The sequence below is a fragment of the Rhincodon typus genome, chromosome 16 (assembly GCF_021869965.1).
Source record: "Rhincodon typus isolate 14 chromosome 16, sRhiTyp1.1, whole genome shotgun sequence".
In the NCBI taxonomy this organism is placed as follows: Eukaryota; Metazoa; Chordata; class Chondrichthyes; order Orectolobiformes; family Rhincodontidae; genus Rhincodon; species Rhincodon typus.
This window is the reverse complement of record NC_063347.1, coordinates 6,989,313-7,009,540: the sequence shown is the minus strand read 5'-3', so window position 1 is coordinate 7,009,540 and position 20,228 is coordinate 6,989,313. Positions and strand designations below refer to the sequence as shown.

The 20,228-nt window shown below is 44.3% G+C and overlaps 1 protein-coding gene across 1 annotated transcript in view; it reads left to right on the top strand.

Annotated features, from left to right (window-relative positions):
• Positions 1-20,228, top strand: part of LOC109916444 (collagen alpha-1(VII) chain-like) — a 260,704-nt gene that overhangs the window by 116,506 nt on the left and 123,970 nt on the right. The window contains exons 47-54 of the mRNA XM_048606678.1: positions 2,161-2,205; positions 3,920-3,955; positions 7,114-7,149; positions 8,383-8,487; positions 12,225-12,293; positions 15,123-15,158; positions 17,764-17,799; positions 19,531-19,578. Of these exons, the coding sequence (XP_048462635.1) occupies positions 2,161-2,205; positions 3,920-3,955; positions 7,114-7,149; positions 8,383-8,487; positions 12,225-12,293; positions 15,123-15,158; positions 17,764-17,799; positions 19,531-19,578 (411 nt within the window). The remainder of the gene's footprint in view (positions 1-2,160; positions 2,206-3,919; positions 3,956-7,113; positions 7,150-8,382; positions 8,488-12,224; positions 12,294-15,122; positions 15,159-17,763; positions 17,800-19,530; positions 19,579-20,228) is intronic.

Sequence of the window (20,228 nt, the reverse complement as noted above, 5' to 3'; positions counted from 1 at the left end):
ATGAACTGTTCGAGCTCCTCGTGGGAGCACGAGGCGGCGCCGATACAGTCATCAATGTAACGGAGGAAGAGGTGGGGTTTAGGGCCAGTGTAGGTACGGAAGAGGGATTGTTCCACGTAACCTACAAAGAGGCAGGCGTAGCTTGGGCCCATGCGGGTACCCATGGCCACCTCCTTTGTCTGTAGGAAGTGGGAGGAATTGAAAGAGAAGTTGTTGAGTGTGAGGACGAGTTCGGCTAAGCGGATGAGGGTATCGGTGGAGGGGGACTGGTCGGGCCTGCGGGACAGGAAGAAGCGGAGGGCCTTAAGGCCATCTGCATGGGGAATGCAGGTGTAGAGGGACTGGACGTCCATGGTAAAGATGAGGTGTTGGGGACCGGGGAATTGGAAGTTCTGGAGGAGGTGGAGGGCGTGGGTGTTGTCACAGACATAGGTAGGGAGTTCCTGGACCGGGGGGAGAAAATGGAGTCTAGATAGTTGGAGATCAGTTCGGTGGGGCAGGAGCAGGCAGAGACAATGGGTCGACCAGTGCCTCGCCTGACAAAATGGAGAGAGATGTGCATTTGGCAAGGCTTAGCCTTAATAAACAGAATGGGTTAATTACATGGTACTTAGTAGCTAGTCACACACTGTCTGACTCACGTGAGATTATTTTGTAAGACCTCAGGTTAGATGTAGGTGTAAGTGTGCATGTCTGTTGGTTATTTAGAACTAAACAGAAGAGCAACTGCAATAGCACAATGGCAACAACACCTTTTGGTTCCTGGCAGGAACAGTGCTTTATATTCTGATGAACGGAGACTATTGGATGATGCCAGTCAAGCTTTTCAGATACTAAATAAAAACCGAAAGACCTGTGGATGCAGTAAATCAGGAACAAAAAAAAAGTTGCTGGAAAAGCTCAGCAGGTCTGGCAGCATCTGTGAAAGAGACTTTTTCCTAGGGTGGAGGTAGCTCTTACAAGGGGGCATAGTTTTAAAGTGAGTGAAGGTAGATATAGGGGAGACGTCAGAGGTAGGTTTCCTTCACCGGACCTGAAATGTTAACTCTGTTTTTTCCTTCACAGATGCTGCCAGACCTGCTGAGCTTTTCCAGCAACTTTTTTTTTTCAAATACTAACTGCCTAACTACAACAAAGCCCACTTTTAGTTTGGAGTCGTCCATGCACAGATGATGAAAATTGATTTGAAACAAAAATATCAAGTGTAGTGATAGAAGGATTGGAGATGGGGCTATGCAGGATTTACGCATTTTCTAATCAGTTGGTTCAGGGATGTTATTAACAGGTATGGAGCAGCTGGCCTTCTGGCTCAGGAACACTACCACCATGTAAGGTAGCAAAGCATCTGAATAACAGCCTAACACAATTGGCTGTGCTGGGACTTGAACCAATGTCTCCACCAAAATTGGACCTTGAAGCTAGCACGTTAGACCACTCAGCTACACCGCCAGCTGGGTAGTGTTTAAGCTTGTTTCTTTGTCATTTTGATCATTCCCAATGCCTGGCTTCTCAAACACAATCAGGTAAGAATTGTTAGTTGTTAAATGTTAGCAGGGTAGGGAGATATTAGCCAGGGGTCCCATTCTTGTTCACTGACTGTTGTGCTGAGGACAGATCAGAGGTATAGATAGAGTGGACAGCCAGAGACTTTTTCCTAGGGTGGAGGTAGCTATTACGAGGGGGCACAGTTTTAAAGTGAGTGGAGGTAGATATCGGGGAGAAGTCAGAGGTAGGTTCTTTACTCAGAGAGTGGTAGGGGCGTGGAATGCATTGCCGGAGAGGGTAGTGGAGTCGGCCTCATTAGGGGCATTTAGGCAGCTATTAGATAGGCATATGGATGATAGTATAAGGTAGGGGTGGAGGCTAGATAGACCTTGGGTTTAGGGTAAAAGTTCAGCACAACATCGTGGGCCGAAGGGCCTGTACTGTGCTGTACTGTTCTATGTTCTATGACAGCGTGAGGATTGACTGTGATGCTGTCTACAGTCAATAATCTTCCTATATTTACCATGTAACTGAGGCAAAGAGGGATGAACAATGTCCCTGACGTTATACCATGCTCTGTATCAGCCTTTTCTTGTGAAGGGAGGTAAGAAAATAAAGTAGACAAATAGATGTTTATTGTTACTGGACTGATTGGTTATTTTTGTCCATCTCTAGGGTAAACCGGGGGTTGATGGAAAGCCGGGACTTCCTGGAAAGAATGTAAGTATTTCCAAACTATTACACAAAATGACCTGCTGACACTGGGATCTGACAGTGCCCAGGAGGAGATACTGTGCTTGTGAGAGTTAACAGAACCTGGCTTTCCACAGAATTGTGGACTGGAGCTATGATACTGTTCCCTGACAGCACGCTACGCTCACCGTGCAACCCCCAACCAGCCACCTACCCAGAATGCAGCAGATCAAGATGGTGGCTCATCCCCACCTTCTCCAGGGCATTTAGGGATGGACAACAAGAGCTGGCCATCCAGTGATACCCACAGCCTTGGATGAGTTAAAAGAAACCTGGAGGCCATTTGTCACATTGTGCCACTGCTAGAGAAATTTCAGCCAGGCCTGTGTCCCCAGCCTTCTCACACAGCCCTACAGCAATTTCCCAATCCAACTGCCTCAGGAAGAAACTGCAGCTTCCTTCACTCCCAGGCCTAAGCACTTGCCTGAAATGGGGTATGTTATCACAAAGGGAGCAGTGCCTGAGCAATTCCCCCAAAGAGGATGACACAGTGGTTAATGCTGCTGCCTTATGGAGCCAGGGGCCTGGGTTCAAAAATCCCACCCTGGTGGTGTGGTGTTTGCATGTTCTCCCTGTGTCTGTGTGGGTTTCCTCCCACAGTCCAAAAATGTGTGGGTTGGGTGGATTGGCCATGGGAAATGCATGGATAGGGTCTGGGTGGTATGCTGTGTGGACTTGATGGGCTGAATGGCTTGCTTCCACACTGTAGGGATTCTATGACTCTCTACTGACCCCCACGCAATGTTGACCCAGCCAGTGACATAAGGGAAAAAGCACAGCTTCTCAAATGGAAATGAAAATCCCACTTTTTTTTTATAAAAAGCATTTGGGGCAGCATGGTGAATCAGTGGTTAGCACTACTGCCTCACAGCACCAGGGACCTGGGTTCAAGTCCACCCTCAGGGCTCTGGATAGAGTTTGCACATCCTTCCCGTGTCTGCATGGGTTTCCTCCAGATGCTCCAGTTTCTTCCCACAGTCCAAGGATGTGCAGGCTAGGTGGATTGGCCATGCTAAGTTGCCCGTAGTGTTCAGGGATGTGTAGATTAGGGGGATGGGTCTGAGTGGGATGCTCCATGGGTTGGTGTGGACTTGTTGGGCCAAAGGGCCTGTTTCCACACAGTAGGGATTCTATGATGTATGCAGTTCCCAAGTGCTCTTGATCCAATATTTATTGCTCAACCAATTTTACTAATATCTTGTCATTATCACATCTCTGTTTGTGGGATCTTGTCATGTACCAGTTGGCTGCCCTACGTTATAATCGCAGCAACATTCCAGACGAACATTTTTGACTGCAAAGTGCATTCGGATGTCCTGAAGTATGATATAAATTTCTTCCTCATGATTATTTGTCCGACGTTTTTGTTTGTCATGCTGGGAGCATGAAGTTACAGGATGGATTACAATCTGCAATGTAATTGTGTGGTATGATCTGCCTGTACTGCACACAAAACAAAACTCTTCACTCGACCTAGCTACATCTGACAGTAGTAAATCAGCCAAGTCCCAGTTTACTTATTCCTGCTGTTGCTGGTATGGAGAGAAAGTGGGCGTGGGATACACAAATTGCATGATCAACCGTAATCGTGTTGAATGATAGTCCAGGCTCGAAGGGCCAAATGGACTACTCCTGCACTTTTTTTTAATGCTTCTGTGTTAATCTTTCTGCTCTTCCCTAGGGAGAGAACGGGATTCCAGGAGAGGATGGAAAGAAGGTAGGTGGGAAGAATTGGTTAAGCCTTTCCAAAATCCCTCTGCCCCTCTCAAAATCCCTCTCCCAAAAATTTTGCGGGCTTTATTTTAGCCTTCCTGCACTGAGTCCCACCTGGAGGCAGCGAGGATGAGGCATGGTGACCGAACGTTGTCCTTGGCAACGGTTCCTGGAATGATGGTGGAGTTGGAAGCAGAGAGGCCCAGGGGAACTCTTCCTAAACCAGAGAGGCATGATGAGGAGCTTGTGAAATTGTTAAGGAATTAAAGTTTACCTGGAGCTCCTGTGGCCCATCTACATTGTCAGTTTAGAATCACAGGAATGTCGACGCTACAGTCAAGAGATGCCCTGCTTCTTCAGGAGGCTAAGGAAATTCAGCATGCCCAAAAGGACTCTTACCAATTTTTATCGATGCACCATAGATAGCATCCTATCTGGATGCATCACAGTGTGGTTCGGCAATTGCTATTCTCAAGACCCGCAAGAAACTACATAAAGTCATGAACACAGCCCAGTCCACCACACAAAACCCACCTCCCATCTATACTTCCCACTGCCTTGGGAAAGGAAATGATATAACCAATGATCCCTCCCACCCCAGTTATACTCTCTTCCACCCTCTTCCATCAGGCAGAAGATATAAAAGTTTGTATACATGTACGAACAGATTCAAGAACAGTTTCTTCCCCGCTGTTATTAGACTTCTGAATGGATCTCTCAAATTTCAAACTTAACGTCAATCCCGCTGTTTGTGCACCTTCTCTGCAGCTGTAACATTGTATTCCTCACTCTGTTCTATTACCCTAATGCACTTAGTGTGGTATGATCTGCCTGTACTGCACACAAAACAAAACTTTTCACTCTACCTAGCTGCATGTGACAGGAATAAATAAAATCGAATCAAAAATTCCTACAGCACGGAAAAAAACCATTCGGCCCATCGCAGTGGCTCCTCCTCTTCAAATGAGAATCTTACTTTGTGCCATTCCCTACCTTCTCTCTGTAGCCCCGCACATCCTTCCACTACAAACAACCATCTAATGCCCTTTTTAGTGCCTAGTTTGAACCTCCCTCCATCACACTGTCAGGCAGTGCTTTCTGGAACCTAACTATTCACTGAGTTCAAAGTTTCTCATCACATCACTTTTGCTTCCTCTATTAATTGTTTTGACTCTGTGCCTTCTCATTCTCACTCCCTTCATGAGTGGGAACAGCTACACCTTATTTACTCTGTCCAGTCCGCTCAGGATTTTGAAAACATCAATCATATCTCTTGAGATAGTAGGAACTGCAGATGCTGGAAAATCTGAGATAACAACGTGTACAGCTGGATGAACGCAGCAGGCCAAGCAGCATCATAGGAGCAGGATTTCTGATGAAGGGTCTAAGTCCGAAACGTCAGCCTTCCTGCTCCTATGATGCTGCTTGGCCTGCTGTGTTCATCCAGCTCTACACCTTGTTATCTCTTAGTCATATCTCTTTGCAGCCTTCCCGTCTCCCAGGAGAACAGTTCCAACTTCTTCAATTTTTCTTCATGATTGGAATTCCTCATCCCTGGAGCCATTCTCATAAACCTCTTCTGCACTCTCTGCAACACATTTGCATCCTTCCTAAAATGCACCACCCAGAACTGTACACAATACTCCAGCTAAGTCTGCCCTAGAGTCCTATACAAGTTCAACATCACCTCCTTGCTCTTGTACTCTGTGCCCCTATTAATTAAACATAGAATACTGTGTAAGAACGTAGGAAACAGGAGCAGGAGCAGACCATCTGGCCCATCGAACCTGCTGCACCATTCAATAAGATCATGGCTGATTTTTTCATGGACTCAGCTCCACTTACCACCCACTCACCATAACCCTTAATTCCTTTATTGTTCAAAAATCTATCTGTCTTTGCCTTAAAAACATTCAACGAGCTAGCCTCAACTGCTTCACTGGGCAGGGAATTCCACAGATTCACAACCCTTTGGGTGAAGAAGTTCCCCCTCAACTCAATCTAAATCTGCTCCCCCTTATTTTGAGGCAATGCCCCCTGGTTCTAATTTCACCCGCCAGTGGAAACAACCTCCCTGCTTCTATCCTATCTATTCTCTTCATAATTTTATATGTTTCAATAAGATCCCCCCTCATTCTTCTGAATTCCCATGAGTATATTCCCAGTCAACTCAATCTCTCCTTCGTATGCTTTCTTAAGTTCTCTCAGCTTGTCCTGTCACCTTTTGATGACTTATGCACATATACCCTCCAAGTCGTTCTGCCTGCACCCCCTGTATAGAGATAAACTCTTTATTTTACATTACTGTTACTTTCTTCCTGCTAAAGTGTATCAACTCAGGAGAGGCACTGGCCATGTGCTATTATCGCTGGTCTATTAATCCAGGGACCCAGGTAATGTTCTAGGGATCTAGATTTGAATCCTGTCATGGTAGATGGTGGAATTTGAGTTCACTTTTTTTTAAAATCTTGTATTTAGAGTCAGTGAAATCATCGTTGAAAAACCCATCTGGTTCACTCACATCTTTTCAGGAAGGGATCTGCCATCCTTACCAGGTCTGGCCTCCATGTGACTCCAGACCCGCAGCAATGTGGTTGATTCTTAACCGCCCTCTGGGCAATTAGGGATGGGTAATAAACGCTGGCCTAGCCAGCCACGCCCGCATCCCGTGAATGAATAAATAATGAATGGCAGCGGCTCTCAAATCAGGCTCATCACCACCAGCTTCCCGAGGGTAATTCGGGATGGGCAAGAAATTCTGGGCATGCCAGCAACAATCATCATCCCTTAATTGAATAAAAATGATAAAAGACGAGGAGGAAAGTAAAGTAGCACCTCCAATGGTGATCATTTTGGTACCAACTCTCATAAATGACAGGAAATAATTGTGTCCAAATTTAACAAGGTGCAGTATTTATCTCAGGATGTGAGCCAGGTTAAGTCTAACACTGATAAAAAGCCACTGGAATAGTGCGTAGACTGCTGAAATCAAATGTGGTGACTGCTTCTAATGGCAGGTAATTGGAACATGGGTAACTAAGTTCCTGGTGCCAATGTAGGAGAGAAAATTTGGACTGCGTTCAGCGAAGGTCAATACCCTGGCCACTTGCGGAGTTGCAGTTTATTTATTAATTATCTGTTGGGTTCTGTTTATGTTTTTAGGGCGAGAAAGGTGATCCAGGAAACCCTGCAAGGGATGTACGTATTTGTTATCGCTTCATCCAGCATGAGCCGATCGCTTGGATTGCTCGGGGTGCACAGAATTTTAACCATCTAAAAATGTCATTGTTTCTCCCATAAATCTTAAGGGCAGCCCACACTGTACCCAGAATGTGGCGCCACATGTTTGACTTCTTCCACACCACTAAATCGTCAAAGAGTTGGTGGCAACACAAAAGGAATTTGGGGGTATAATTTACTACCCACATTGACGCTTCCATCAAGATATTCCGTTATATCCATGAATAACCATAATTGTGATGATCTAGCCATTCATTTTCCTTGAACCAAGAGGTTAATTTTTCCTGATTAAATGTTCTAAGTGAATTTAATCACTAGCTTTCATTTATTGTCACTAGACCTAATGTCTTGGCCCACTTTGAAGGAACAATTTTGCATTCAGTCACCTCTGTACAATGATGCAGCATGCAAGGAATAGGGTCTTGTGACAAAATGGTAGTGTCTATACCTCTAGGCCAGAAGGTCTAAGTTTAAGTCCCACTGGCCCTGGAGGTGTATCATAACACTCTTTTAAGAGATTATTATCATTTTTTCTACTCTGGTCCCAGGCTCCCCCACCAGGGGAAGCAACCTCTCTCTCGTTCTCTCTATCCATTCTTTTAAGCCCCCCAAGAATCGTCTATGTTTCAATAAGTTCTCCTAAACTCCAATGAATACAGACTCAGCGTCTTCTCATAAGACAGTTCCTGCATACTTGATATCAACTGAGTGAACCTTCTCTGGATTGCCTCCAGTACCATTATATCTTACCTTTGATAATGGCCCAAAACTGTTCAGAGTATTTCAGCTATGGTGTGACCAGTGTCTTTTATAGTTCTAGCAAGACTTGTCTATTTTTACACTCTATTCCCTTTGAAATAAAGCTCAATATTCCATTTGCTTTCCCTAATACCTGCTGAACATTTAATTGAGCTTTTTGTGATTCGTACTCAGGGGCGGCACGGTAGCTCAGGGGTTAGTACAGCTGCCTCAGAGCAGTAGGACCCGCAAATCCCTCCGTGCTACAGCTTTCTGTAATCTTTCCCTATTTAAATAATATTCAGCTTTTCTATTCTTCCTGCCAATGTCCACCACCTCACATTTTCCCACATTATTTTCCATCTGCCAGACTTTTGTCCACTTACTTAACCTGTCTAAATCCCTCTGAAAACCCATGATCCTGTCTCATTATTTATGTGATAATCTAACTAGGGTCGAGACGGTGCTAAGGGTGATCGTGGAGATGCTGGACTGCCAGGACTCATTGGTCCACCTGGGCTTCCAGGTGTGATCGGACCTCCAGGACCACCTGGGCAGGTAAGTGATACTCAACATGGGTATAGAGTCATAGAGCTGTATAGCACAAAAACAGACCCTTCAGTCCAACTCATCCATACTGACCAGATATCCTAAATTAATCCTCTCCCATTTGCCAGCATTTGGCCCATATCCCTCTACACCTTTCCTATTCATGTATTCACCCAGATGCCTTTTAAATGTTGTAATTGTACCCGCTTCCACCCCTTCCTCTGGCAGCTTATTCCATACAGGCACCACCCTGAAAAAGTTGCCTCTTAGGTCCTTTTTAAATCTTGCACCTCTCACCTTAAACCTATGCCCTCTAGTTTTTGACTCCCCTCCCCTAAGGAAAAGACCTTGGCTATTTACCCTATCCATGCCCCTCATGATTTTATAAACCTCTGTAAGGTCACCCCTCAGCCTTTGATGCTCCAGGGAAAATAGCCCCAGCCTTTTCAGCCTCTCCTTATAGCTCAAACCCTCCAACCCTGGCAACATCCTTGTAAATGTTTTCTGCACCCTTTTTAACAACAACATTCCTATAGCAGGGAGACTAGAACTGAACATAGTATTCCAAAAGTGGTCTAACCAATGTCCTGTACAGTCGCAACATGACAACTTCTATACTCAATACATTGACCAATAAAGGCAAGCATAGCAAACGCCATCTTCACTATCCTGTCTACCTGTGACTCCACCTTCAAGGAACTCTGAACCTGCACTCCAAGGCCTCTGTGTTCAGCAACACTCCCCAGGATCCTACCATTTAATGTATGAGCCCTGCCCTGATTTGTCTTTCCAAAATGCAACACCTCACATTTATCGAAATTGAACTCCATCTGCCACTCCTCAGCCCATTTGATCCAGGTCCTGTTGTACTCTGAGGTAATTTTCTTCACTATCTGCTACACCACCAGCTTTGTTGTCATTTGAAAATTTACTGACCATTCCTCCTATATTCACATCTAAATCATTCATATAAATGACAAAAAGCAGTGGACCAATCCCTGTGGCACACCGCTGGTCACAGGCCTCCAGTCCAAAAGGCAACCCTCCACCACCATCCAATGCCACCTAAGTTTCAAGCCAATTTTGTATCCGCATGGCTAGCCCTCCCTGTATTCCATGTGATCTAACCTTGCTAACCAGTCTACCATGTGGAACCTTGTCGAATGCTTTGCTGCAGTTCATATAGACAACATCCATAGCTCTGCCTTCATCAACGTTCTTTGTCACTTCCTCAAAATACTCAATCAAGTTAGTGAGACATGATTTCCCACGCACAAAACCATGTTGGCTATCCCCAATCAGTTCTTGCCTTTCCAAATACATGTTATTCCTGTTCCTCAGAATACCCTCCAACAACTTGCCCACCACTAACGGCAGGCTCACCAGTCTATAGTTCCCTTGCTTTTCCTTACCACCTTTCTTAAATCATGGCGTATTCGCCTCCAGTCTTCCAGCATCTCACCTGTGGCTGTCGATAATACAAATATCCCAGCATGGAGCCCTGCAATCACTTCCCAGCTTCCCACAGAGTTCTGGGGTACACCTGGTCAGGTCCCAGGGATTCATCCACCTTTATGTGTTTTAAGACGTCCTGCACCACCTCCTCTGTAATATGGACACTTTTCTACATATCACTATTTACTTCTCTAAATTCTCTAGCTTCCACAGCCTTCTCCACAGTAAATACTGATGCAAAATTCTCATTTATAACTCACCCATCTTCTGCAGTTCCACACATAGATGGCCTTGTTGATCTTTAAGGGGCCTCATTCTCTTCCTAATTACTCTTTTGCCCTTAACGTATTTGTAGAATCTCTTTCAACCCTATTTGCCAAAGCTATCTCATGTCCCCTTTTTGCCCTCCCGATTTTCCTCCTGAGTATAGTCCTACAGCCGTTATACTCCTTGAGGGATTCACTTGATCCCAGCTGTCTGTACCTGCCATATGCTTCCTTCTTTTTCTTGACTAGAGCCTCAATTTCTCTAACCATCCAGCAATCCCTACACCTACTAGCCGTGCTGTTCAACCTAACAGGAAAATGTTGTTTTTGGACTCTCACTGTCTCATTTTAAAGGCCTCCCATTTTCCAGCCATCCCTTTCCGTGCGAACGTCTGTCCCCGATCAAATTTTGAATTTCTTGCCTAATACCATCAAAATTGGCCTCACTGCAATTTAGAATTTTAACTTTTAGATCTGGTCTATCCTTTTCCATAACAGTTTTAAAACTAAAAGAATTATGGTCACTGCCCTCAAAGTGCTCCCCCGCTGACACCTCAGTCACCTGCCCTGGCTTAATTCCCAAGAGTAGGTCAAGTTTTGCTCCTTCCCTAGTAGGTACATCCACATACTGAATCAGAAAATTTTCTTGTACACACTTAAAAAATTCCTCTCTATCCAAGCCCTTGATGCTTTGTCACTCCCAGTCTATGTTTGGAAAGTTAAAATCCCCTACCATTGCAACCCTATCACTCTTACAGATATCTGAGATCTCCTTACAAGTTTCCTGCTTATAATTGGGGGTACCTATAGTCCAATCCTAATAAGGTGATCGCCCCTTTCTTATTTCTTGGTTCCACTCAAATATTGAATTGAATTAGCCTTTATTGTCTAAATGAGTGCAGTGAAAAGTTTGTAATGTCGCCTCTTTGGCGCCATCTTAGGTACAGGGTACCTAGGTACAGATACTGAAGTAGGTGTTGCAGAATTGAGAGAATCATAAATAAATGTTCGGCATAAAAATAAAGAAGTTTTCTATTTAAAAGTACTCGAGTTGTAGTCTTTCCACCAAGTCCATGCCGACACCGAACCTTTAGACCACCCAGCTAAGTCTCCAGACAACACTGGGTTTCAAACCTCAAGCCCTCACTTCCAGTCCCCTTCAATCCGGATAACCTCCCAGGAATATCCTCCCTAAGTACAGTCATAGTGTTATCCCTAACCAAAAACACCACTCCCCCTCCTCTCTTGCCCACCTTTCCATCCTTCCAATAACATCTACGGTTAGGGTTAAGGTTATGGACCAGACCAGACTCTTCCCCCTGCTCAAAGTATTGTAAGGAGATAGCCTAGGCCCTAACTTTCATGTTTATTTAAAGTCAAGCGGAAGGTGCTGCGTTCCAGATGTAATTCGATTGGTCCACTGCTATGCTTTAATCAAAACACGTTTCAATCTTACAACTCAGTTAAAATATAATCTAAAAGAATTCACATAACTCTATTGAAATGTTTGATAATATAATGTATTATTCATATTTAACCACTTATCATCAACTGTTCCAACACAGGCAGCATCCCGCAAACACACCTTTTGGCAAAAATGCATTTCAGCAAAACAGTTATGGTTCTCACGTGCTATCTCTCTCCAATCCCGAAGAAAGAAACAATCTGCCCCTTTTGGTTTTTAAGAGGAAGCCTCGCTATCTGAGTCTTCACTGCAGCAGCCGGGAGCTGAAGCTTTTAGCTCAGCAGCCAGTAGAAACCTTCTCACTAACTGAAAACAAAACCAAAAACCTTCCTGAGTCTGTGTGTGCCTGCCCACTCATGATTCCAACTGCCTGCCTGAAGGAGACATTCCAACACCACTGTGGTAACTCGTCTCTGTCAGAGAAACAGCACAGAACAAGTCTTACTCAAAGGCACAGCACTGCCGAAGGGGAAAAGAAAGCTGAGTGGTGAACATGTATTTATTTGTATTTCAGAAACAAGCAATTCACGTCACTTCATTTATTTACCGTAAATTTGCAGGTCTTATTTTTCAAAGGGCTTGAACCATCCTCCCCAGTAGCAGGACCGCCGGGACCCTCAGGAACACCGGTAAGATGGCAAGATAACAGTTACTTTAAAATACAGTCAAATGTTAATTCAAGAGGGCTGGTAGACATCAGATCCAATTACATGAAGAATTTTGAGGCAAAAATATGACCTCCATTTAAATCAAGTAAGTAAATGCATCTTGTTGCGTGGAATAGAGGGAGCTCTAGGCTGCTTTTTGTCCATATTGCATGACACAACATGCTTCAGAACATTCCAGAAAGAGATGCTTCATGATAAAAAAGCTACTGTAGGATATAACACAGTGTGGAGCTGGAGGAGCGCAGCAGGCCAAGCAGCATCAGAGGAGCAGGAAAGCTGACGTTTCGGGTCGGGACCCTTCTTCAGCTGACCCGAAACATCAGCTTTCCTGCTCCTCCGATGCTGCCTGGCCTGCTGTGTTCCTCCAGCCCCACACTGTGTTATCTCTGACTTCAGCATCGGCAATTCTTACTATCTCTGAGCTACTGTAGGATGTTATGCTGCATTATATTTTAATCTAGAACAAGCTCCGGTGTTGAGTAGAAATGCATTGACCTGGAACAGCACATCTTTCATTGTCTAACATGGTTTTACAACACTGCAGTGTTCTGCATACCAATATGAACAGTCAAGTCAGAGCACATAGTTACAACCCTCATAATTAGTACAAAGCCATGATTTCCTGTAACTGATCCAGCACAACAAACATTCAAGAACAAATCAGTGTCATGTTTCTAATAATTTAAACCACATGCAGGATTTGAGCGAGTGTTTTCTGCAGCTCATAAGTTGAGGAATTTTTATTTATTTTATTAATTTGTGGGATGTAGGCATCACTAGCTGGTTAGCATTTATTGCCTGTCCCTCACGTGTAATATATATTCAACAAGACGGTGATGAAGTAAATATTCAGTGTGTTTCCAGACCGATCCAATCCTATGCAGATCCTGTTCTAGATCTACATGATGGGGAGCAGACTATTGGTCTCCTGACTAGGAGACAGTAAGGACTGCAGATGTTGGAAGCCAGAGTGAATGCACATGGAGCTGGACAAACGTAGCAGTTCGGACAGCATCAGAGGAGCAGGAAAGTGAATGCCTCGGGCCAAAACCCTTCATCAGGGAGTTGACACCTGCTCAATGCAGGTTACACTGTGCAAGGGAATCTCCATTCAGGCCGTGCAGTGACCAAAGGAACTAGCATCTCATCACTCTGTAGAATTATTCCACTGCACCCATGTGTAAAATTGTCCTTGTACTTGCTTGTTGTGAAGTGGGAAGTCTGCTGTGATGATGTATCCACGTAACTGTCTGTTTTGTATTGTTTTGAGGTATCATGCATGATGCATGGGGAATAGGAGCCAAGTAATTGTGGAGGGGATGGCCTGGTGCTGTTGTCATTGGACTATTAATCCAGTGACCTTGGTAACATCCTGAGGGTCTGGGTTCAAATCCCACACTGTGGTAGAATTTAAAAGTCTGGAGTTAAGGGTTGAATGACAACCATGAAACTATTGTCACCTTTTTTGGTGGGAAAGCCTGTCTGGATCACTAATGTCCTTTAGAAATGGATATTTGCCATCATTACGTGGTCTAGTCTATATGTGACTCCAGACCTACAGCAATGTAGCTGATGTGCCCCTCTGGGCTATAGGAGCCGGGCTATAAATGTTGGCCTAGCCAGCGATGCCCTCATCCTGTAAATGAATGTTAAAAAACTTAATGGCAATAATTGTCATTAATTTGAAAACATGTACTCACTATTGAAGCTGCAGCAGTAAAAGTGAATTAAGTTCATGATGTTTAGTGAGATCTTCATGGTAAATCCTGTGCGGGCTAGAGTCACTGCCAGATCCCAAATTACAGCATTAGTCCTCATCAATAGTGGTTCAATTAGTAGCATGCTTACTTCTAAGACCAAAAAGTAATAGGTTCAAATCCCACTTAAGCCAAAAAATCAGAGTTGATATTGCCAGTGATGATCTATTGGAGATAAATAGAGAAATTCAGAGGACTCTGTAGAGAGAGAAGCAATGCTTTGAGTCTGAAATAACTCTTGGAAATGCTATTTTTTTGATTAGGTGTTAGACCAAGGCCCCACTTGCCCTCGCAGTTGGATGCAAAATGATCCCATGAGGCAGTTTTAAGGAGAGGGATAGAATTATCCCAGCATTTTTGACCAATATTTATCCCTCAATCACCGTCACAAAATCAGATTGCTTGGATACTATGACAATACTATTAGTGCGAGCTTGCTGTGTAAAAATTAGCTGCAGCGTTTCCTACATCACAACAGTGACTGCACTTCCAAAAAAAGTACCTCATTGGATGTAGGGCGCCCTGGGACATTGTGCAGTCATGAAAGATGCTATAGAAATGTGAACTTGTCCTACCAGTCTTACATCGCTGTCACATCAGTTCAAGAGGGCTTCTTCGTGTTAGATAACTGCGGAGATTTGGATGGGAACTAAGGAGGACCCTGTAGCGTTTTAATGTTTTTGATAAATAGTACAATCAGCAGCAGGTTGTGATGTCTGAATGCCAACAGGGGCCTGTGGGGTTTGATCCTCAGATCAGGATCTGCGTGACTGCATGATCTGTTATTCAGGCAGTGTTGAGAGAGGGCCACACAGCCTGACAGACTTGCCTCTCATGTGATATCAAACAGATATGTTCAAGCAAAGCATGATTGAGCAAAAAGATGAGTTAGAAAAACCCCTTACTTCTTTTCTTCCCACTGTGAATGTTGGACTGTTAACGGCTGCTCATAATCGTGTGTGGGAATTTCAGAATGTGATTGAGACTTCAGTAAAGTTGCTTTTAAATGTATCGTTTTGCTTGTTTTCTACAGGGAATACCAGGTATCCCAGGAGCCTCAGGGCAACGTGTAAGTTCTTTATGTTCTCATCCTACCAATGAGCAGTCTGGATATAACTAAGTGGGAGAGTGAGTCATGAGGTGGATGCACGTTGAGCAAATATATGGCAGATGCACTACAGCACCTGTCAATGTGAAGTTATACACTTCAGTGTGAGAAATCGAAAGGCAGAGCATTATTTGGTGACATACTGGGAAAGTGGATGTTCAAAGGGACCTAGGTGACCTTGTACATCAGTCAATGGAAGTAAACAGGCAATAGCAGCAAGCAATCAGAAGGACAAATTGCATATTGGCCTTCATTGCAGGAGGATTTGAGTTCAGAAGTTGAGACATCTTACTATAGTTACAAAGAGCCTTGGTGAGACCACACTTGGAGTATTTGTCGCGTACAGTTTTGGTCTCCCTACCCAGGGAGGATATATTTGCCACAGAAGGGTGGCACAGTGGCTCAGTGGTTAGCCACGCTGCCCAACAGCGCCAGGAACCCAGGTTCAATTCCACCCTCGGGCGACTGTCTGTGTGGAGTTTGCACATTCTCCCTGTGTTTGCGTGGGTTTCCTCTGGGTGCTCTAGTTTCCTCCCACAGTCCAAAGATGTGCAGGCCATGCTAAATTGTTCGGGGATATGTAGATTAGGTGGATAACAGGGGGATGGGTCTGGGTGGGATGCTCTGAGGGTCAATGTGGACTTGTTGGGCCGAAGGGCCTGTTTCCACACTGTATGGGTTCTATGAATCTATGATAAGGAGTGCGGTAAAGGTTCACTAGGCTTATGACAGTATGAGGATTGGTATTCACTAGAGTTTAGAAGAATGAATGGGGATCGGATTGAAATATCTAGGGCTAGACAGACTAGATATAAAGAGAGTATTTCTCCATGGAGAATATTTTCCCATGGTTTGAAGAGTCCAGAACCAAAGGGGCATGGTCTGAGGATACAAAGTAAGGTATTTAGGACAGAGATGAGGCACCATTTCTTCACTCATAGGGTGGTCAACCTGTGGAATTCACTACTACAGAAGGCTCTGGAGACTACGTCACTCAGTATGTATTCAAGAAAGAGATTGATAGTGTTTCAGGCATTAAAAGTGTCAAGAGGCATGGAGAGAAGCAGTGAGATGGCATAGAGAGAAGCAGGAATATGGCACTGAGATAGAGGAAAAGTGATACTATTGAGTTATGGAACAGGTTTAAAGGAGCCAAATAGCTTTCTTCCGCTCCTGACATAAAAAGGAAATACGTTGAGTGACAGGAGACAGAGAGTTGGAATAATGGGTAAGTACGCAAATTGGCAGGACGTAACCAGTGGTGTCCCACAGGGATCTGTGTTGGGGCGTCAGTTATTCACAATCTTCATTAATGACTTGAATTAAAAAGTCAAATATCCAAATTTGCTGCCGATACAAAATTGCAAAGATGTGCAGGTTAGAGTGGATTGGCTATGCTAAATTGCCCATATTGACCAGGGGTGTATAAATTACAGGTGGATTAGACATGGGAAATGCTGGGTTACAGGGTAGGGGAATGGATCTGGGTGGGATGCTCTTTGGAGGGGCAGTGTGGACTTGTTGGGCCAAATGGCCTGTTTCCACAATGTAGGGATTCTATGATCTATGATTGTAGACATTGTTGACAACAGTATAAAGTTACTACAGGATCTTGATCCATTAGGTGAATGGGCAAAGCTGTAGCGGATGGATTCTAATATAAGCAAGTATAAAGTTATCCATTTTGGACCAAAATAGGTGGATCAGGGTACTCTGTAGATGGTATGAAGTTAAACACAATGGTTGTTCAAAGAGATTTGGGGTTCAGTTACGTAGATCTTTAAAATGCCATGAACAGGCATGGGAAGTAATCAAGAAGGCTCATGGGATGTGGTCTTTCTATTTCGAGGACTGGAGTATAAGGATGCAGAAGTGATGCTGCAGTTATACAAAACCCCGTGTAGACTGCACTTGGAGAACTGTGAGCAGATCTGGGCACCACAGCTCAGGAAGGATGTATTGGCCTTGGAGGGTGTACAACGTAGGTTTTCAAAAATGATGCCTGAACTTCAGGGATTAAAGCATGACAAGAGATTATACGTATTAGGCTTGTTTTCTTTAAAATTTAGAAGGTCAAAGGGTGATCTGATCCAAGTCTTTAAGGTATTGACAGGAAAGGATTGGGTACATAAAGGTAAACTGGTTGGAGTTTCCAGAACTCGGGGGCATAGTCTGAGAAGTAGGGCCAGACTGTTCAGGAGAGACAAAAACAGAAATTGGTGGAAAAACTCAACAGGTCTGGCAGCATCTGTGGAGACAAATCAGAGTTAACGTTTCGGGTTGAGTGACCCTTCATCAAGAGACATGTTAGGAACCGCTTCTGCACACATGGTAGATTTTGGAACTCTCTTCCACAAATAGCAGTTGATGCTGAATAATTGTTAATTTTGAGTCTGAGTTGGATGCATTTTTGATAAGCAAATGAATTAAGGGATATTGGCCAAAGGCATGTGGATTGAGTTAGGCCACAATTGGAAGGCACAACAGGCTTGAAGGGCTGAATGGCCTACTCCTGTTCCAATGTTTACTTGATTGCCCCACTCAAGTATATATCTTGCATTTGCAGGGAGAGAAGGGAGACGTTGGTGCCAAAGGCCAGAAGGTACGTAGGTAAAGCTCTCTAATGGTGTGTAGTGTGTGCATTAAATGCTGGAAGACTTGAGCCTCTGCACGTGTAAAGTGGGACGACAGGTTGGTATTTTGGATGTAGTTTAACCATAATTTCAGAAGCGTTAAAGGGTGCTGTATGTTGTAATATGATATGATGCTTGGGTAACCACTCACTGGTAGCTTGGGTGTTGGGTAGATTACTGCCGCCCATCATCCTTCCTGTGCAAGTCGAAGGACCTGTTCAGTAGCCCGTGAGAGAGGATGGGTCTCAGCAGTCTCAGCAGAAGATGCTCTTGTCTTCAATAACAAGATGATGTTTAATACATAACTAAACATGCATAAATTACTCAGGTATATTAGCTATTAGCAGGACTAATGACAAGACCCGTTGTCACTTGTTGCAAAACCTTTGAGTATACTTGAGAGAAGGAAAGTGCCATCCTTACCTGGTCTGGTCTATACGTGGCTCTGGACCCTCAGCAATGTGGTTGACTCTTAACTGCCCTCTGAAACGCCCTCTCAGTTCAAGGGCAATTAGAGACGAGCAACAAATGCCATTATTGCCAGCCATACCCACATTTACATGCAAGAATAAGTGAAAATTACTGACAAGATTTGGTAAGATATGCATGCCTCTATCAGGAGACCATGGCCAGGATCTAACTAATTCCAAATAGCCCCTGTCCCCATCTAGTGGCTGTGTTACATATCAGACTGGGAGGGCTCTTCTGGTGCCCATACCTCTGAGTTAGGAGGACTGGGTTCTATCACGAACATCAATTAGCAGCAAAACGGCACGATGGACTCTCCTTAATACCTGTACATTCAGACAATGAAGGCCATCAGTTTAACTGGGACAAAGTAACCATAGTAGCCCAAGCCAAACATAGACACGCACAGGAATTCCTAGAGGCATGGTTCTCCACCCATACTTCAATCAACAAACATATAGAATTGGACCCTATATATAAACACATACAGATCAAAACCAGAATTGACACTACTCACCATAACGGACCGGACAGTATAAATTCCAACCTGAGTAGAATAACATTGCTTCATCGGAGGCTCCACTGATGATGTCTCCCAGCATGGTGACAAAACGTCTGAGCGATAACAAGCCAGCTCAGCGAACAATTCAACAACCTGACTTTGGAACTCTCTGCATCAGAAATTGTTGCGGGTGGGGTCATTGAATATTTTTAAGACAGTGGGTAATAGATTCATGTGAGGCAGAAAGTCAAAGGATATTTGGGAGGCAGGGGGGTGGTGGTAGGGGTTCTAAATGGGAATGTTGCATTCGAAATGCAAAACATATCTGCCATAGTCTTAATAGATGGCAGAACAGGCTTGAGGGGCCGAATAGCCTAGCCCTGCTCCTTTTCATTTGTTCAGATGTTAACTTGAGGCTCCATCAGGTGGAGGTAAAAGATCCCATGGCCACTAAATCGAATAAGAGTAAGGGGCCAGCCACAATGTCTCAGCCAACATTTATCCATCAAAAATAAATTACAAAACGTAGATCACATGATCATGATCTCATTGCTATTAGTGGGATCTTGCTCTGCACAATTTGGCTGCCAAATTTCCTACATTACCACACTTTAACAATACTGGCATGGAAAAAAAAAGTCTAGATTGCAGTTGTGTGATCATTATGAATGTGAAGAAAGGTGCTGAAACTTTGTGACAAACATCTCCCTGTTCTTTGTTTTTGTGACAGGGTGAAAGTGGTTTGGATGGGAAGCCAGGAGCACCAGGGACAGCTGCTGTAAGTACAGAATGTTTTAAATGCTGTTTGAATCTTCGTTTAATGTGACAGAGCAGAGACAGAAAAGGCACTGACCGATGACGGTGATGGTTCTGCCTTATATGTTCACCCCGCGGGAGTCCGGCTTGCTGTGCATTTTTATGTGGATGTTGGAGCCTGGAGCTACACATAGGGATGGTCAATGCTCCAATATTTTCTCACCCTCAAACAATTGTCCAGGAATCTCTCTCACTCTTACCACCCAGTCGTTAGCACACACTGGAATGATTTGCAGGTTGATCCACAACCTGTTTGACGTCGTTATCAACAAACCTCCCGTGGACTTTAAGTTCTGGAGTGGGATTCCAAAGCCTGAACTTCTGGCTTAGAGCTAGGGACGCTACCTGGGTAACTCTGACATCAGCAGGCACATGCCATTAGGATTGAGAATGGGGCAGTATTCTGTAAGTCAGGTTGGAAGGAAGAGTTGGTACAGACTACTAAGAGACAGACAGTAGTCACGAGTGGATTATGCAGAAGCAGCGATGCAGCAGAGTCAGAGTCAGGATTTTTCTAAAACAGCAGTCTCTACAGTAAGGTCTGGTCTATGAGAACAATCTCTACAGTGTGGACCAGTCTATGAGAGCAGTCTCTATAGTGTGGACCAGTCT